This window comes from Cupressus sempervirens, chromosome 9, assembly GCF_028749045.1.
Source record: "Cupressus sempervirens isolate cs-2001-9-10 chromosome 9, ASM2874904v1, whole genome shotgun sequence".
Lineage (NCBI taxonomy): Eukaryota > Viridiplantae > Streptophyta > Pinopsida > Cupressales > Cupressaceae > Cupressus > Cupressus sempervirens.
In genome coordinates this window covers 67,777,873-67,780,489 of record NC_143126.1, presented here as the reverse complement: position 1 = coordinate 67,780,489, position 2,617 = coordinate 67,777,873, and the positions used below count along the sequence as shown (strand labels likewise).

The 2,617-nt window shown below is 36.2% G+C and overlaps 1 protein-coding gene across 1 annotated transcript; it reads left to right on the top strand.

The window, feature by feature from the left end:
- Window positions 1-857: 857 nt before the first annotated feature.
- LOC149537653 (uncharacterized) lies at window positions 858-2,284 on the top strand. The gene is made up of 2 exons (XM_089801426.1): window positions 858-1,645; window positions 1,742-2,284. The coding sequence occupies exons 1-2, from the start codon at window positions 1,547-1,549 to the stop codon at window positions 1,916-1,918; spliced, it is 276 nt and encodes a 91-aa protein (XP_089657552.1). The 5' UTR covers window positions 858-1,546; the 3' UTR covers window positions 1,919-2,284.
- The last annotated feature ends 333 nt before the right edge of the window (window positions 2,285-2,617 follow it).

Here is a 2,617-nt window from a genome sequence, read left to right as displayed (position 1 = left end):
TACTACTCCAGCTTGAGTGTGCTTAACTACAGATTCATGAGAGATGGATTCATGTTGAATCACTATTCATGAAACATGGGTCAATGAGTTTGACTCAAAATCACACAGTTAAATCCTGATAGCAATATCACTAATCAAATTTGCTAAAATTTCATTTAAATCTTTGAAGCCCTCTTTCTACACATCCATTAGGGCCTGTTTGGTTGCTGGAATAGGAATGGAAAAGTTGGAATATGTTTTCCATTTTCTGTTTGGTTCGTCACTCAGAATAGGGAATAGGAATACATATTCCCATTTTGCCTCTAAAATGAGCTTATACCCATTCCAAAAAATACCTCTTATTGAAATAGCCATTCCTATTCCCAATATTACATGTCTATTCTCCATTCCTATGCCCGCGACCAAACAGACCTTTAAATCACACCTATAACTGACTATATTCTTCTTAATCATCCCTGTTGCCGGACTGTAGTCAACTCAGTTACTATCTACCAGTATAGAGCTTTCAACGGTACTTTATTATAAATGTGGTCCATTAATCATATATAAACATCTCAGTCTAACTCACAATACAAAACCACTTTACTTTTGTCCCCTTTTGATGTGGGAAAGTTCAACCTACACATCAAAAGCAAACAGGTACATGAGAAAAAAGTGAGTTCCATCCATCGTTGTGGTGGTTCTCAGTATGCACGTGTGATTACATACAGGTGGCATTTCCTTTACTTAGCAAACAAAATTAACTGTCTTAAAAATTTCACTTTAATGTTGCATAGGCAAATGACTTTAGTTCTAATCATGGACCCTTAGGTTTAAATGCCCAAATGCCTTGAAATGCGTAACGCCCTTGTTTTAGTCTGTCCATTTCTTTACCAAGACAAAATCAGAAGAGGCAATACCAATCTACAAGAGATTTTGATTTCCCTAATGTTTCCTCTTGCTCTTTTCCTTCAAATATAAGCAGCTTTGTTTCTCAATGTTATCACTGTTTTTGTAGATTTGGGAAAATGGGTTGCTCTCTTATAACGTTTAGTGTATTGGGTAAATTTGTAATAGTGTAGATGATGTTGGTCTAATATGAAAATTGGATAAGACTGGATCTTGTGATCTCATGTTTATTACGGAAAGATCTATCAAATTGAACTAAGGGAAAGGTCTTATGTTAGCACTTGTTTTTGCTTGATTGGGAAAAATGGGTAGCTCTGCTATAAGTTCAATAGACCCAATAATTTCTACTGTATTGGGTAGATTTGTAATGTTGTAGATGTTGACGCAATATATTTTTAGCACTATGAAAATTGGATAAGGGATTTTGTGATCTCATGCTTATCACTGAAAGATCTATTGAATTGAACTTATTTTCACTTGATTCCCGAAACTGGGTAGCCCTCCTATTAGTTCAATAGACCTCCAAAAACTTCTAGTGTATTGGATAGATTTGTAATGTTGTAGATGATGTTGGTGTTATATATTTTCTAAACTAGACCTTGTAATCTCGTGCTTATAATTGAACCAAGACGAAGGCCTTCTGTTATCCTATTTTGCCATGGATGTTGAAGGGAGATATGTTGCGAGAGGGGAGGAGCAAAGTAATGAAGCACAGTTGGGATGGCGTTCCCCAGCAATCGGTTTGTTCATTGGAATGGCGAGTGTGTTGGTTCTCGTTGGATTTGCATGGATAATTCTGGTTTGCATTGCATGTAGAATGGTCGGTGCTAATCTAGGACGAAATGCTATGCAGGTCAACCTTGAATCCATGGCGTCTGCCCACTTAAAGTCCGAGGTCACATGGTGCCATGATGGCGAGGAAGAAGGGAATGAGAAAGTGCTTGTGATTATGCCTGGTGACCACAAACCCACTTTTCTCGCCACACAACTTTCCTGTGGGGCTCACTCTACAGAAAACAGGGGGCTCTAATTTGACAAGTGATGGTATCATTTTGGGTTTGGATAGAGATATGATAGCATATGTGGTTTTCACTGCTGGATTTTCATCATCTTATTGCTCTAGCGCTGCAGCAGTACAAGTAGAAAAACGATCTCTTGAGATTATTGTGCATATGTTTGTCTGATTTGTATTTACATTGATGAATCGGTAGAACCCATGACAACAAGAGCCATCTCACTTCATATGATTGTTGTTATAGATCATAACCCAAAAGATAAGATAAATGTGGAGACGGGCCCTCTTGTTCACCCAGGGATCACTTTTCTATCTCCTAGGCAAGCAGCTTGGCAGATAGTTCTACAATTTTATATACAAATAATAGTATTCAAGCTGAAATCTGTTGACTTAGCTCACAATTACAGTCGATTTTATATATGAGTATTACTCGTTAGGCTGAAATGTTTTTACTTAGTAACACCCTTCTTTTTCATGGTGTGGAAATTGAAATTTTGGATTCAATAAGGTTCTCACAACTTCATCTTTAATCTATTGTAGGTTTTTGGATTTAGCGATTCTTGATTTTCTATAGATTTATTTAGACTATTCAACTTCATTATATATCAAGTTTTTATTTATGATGATAGATATATCTGCTCTTGATTGATTGTATTCTAATATTTCATCTTTTAGTATAATATTTCTTTCATTTATGAGTTTGTTTTCTGATGA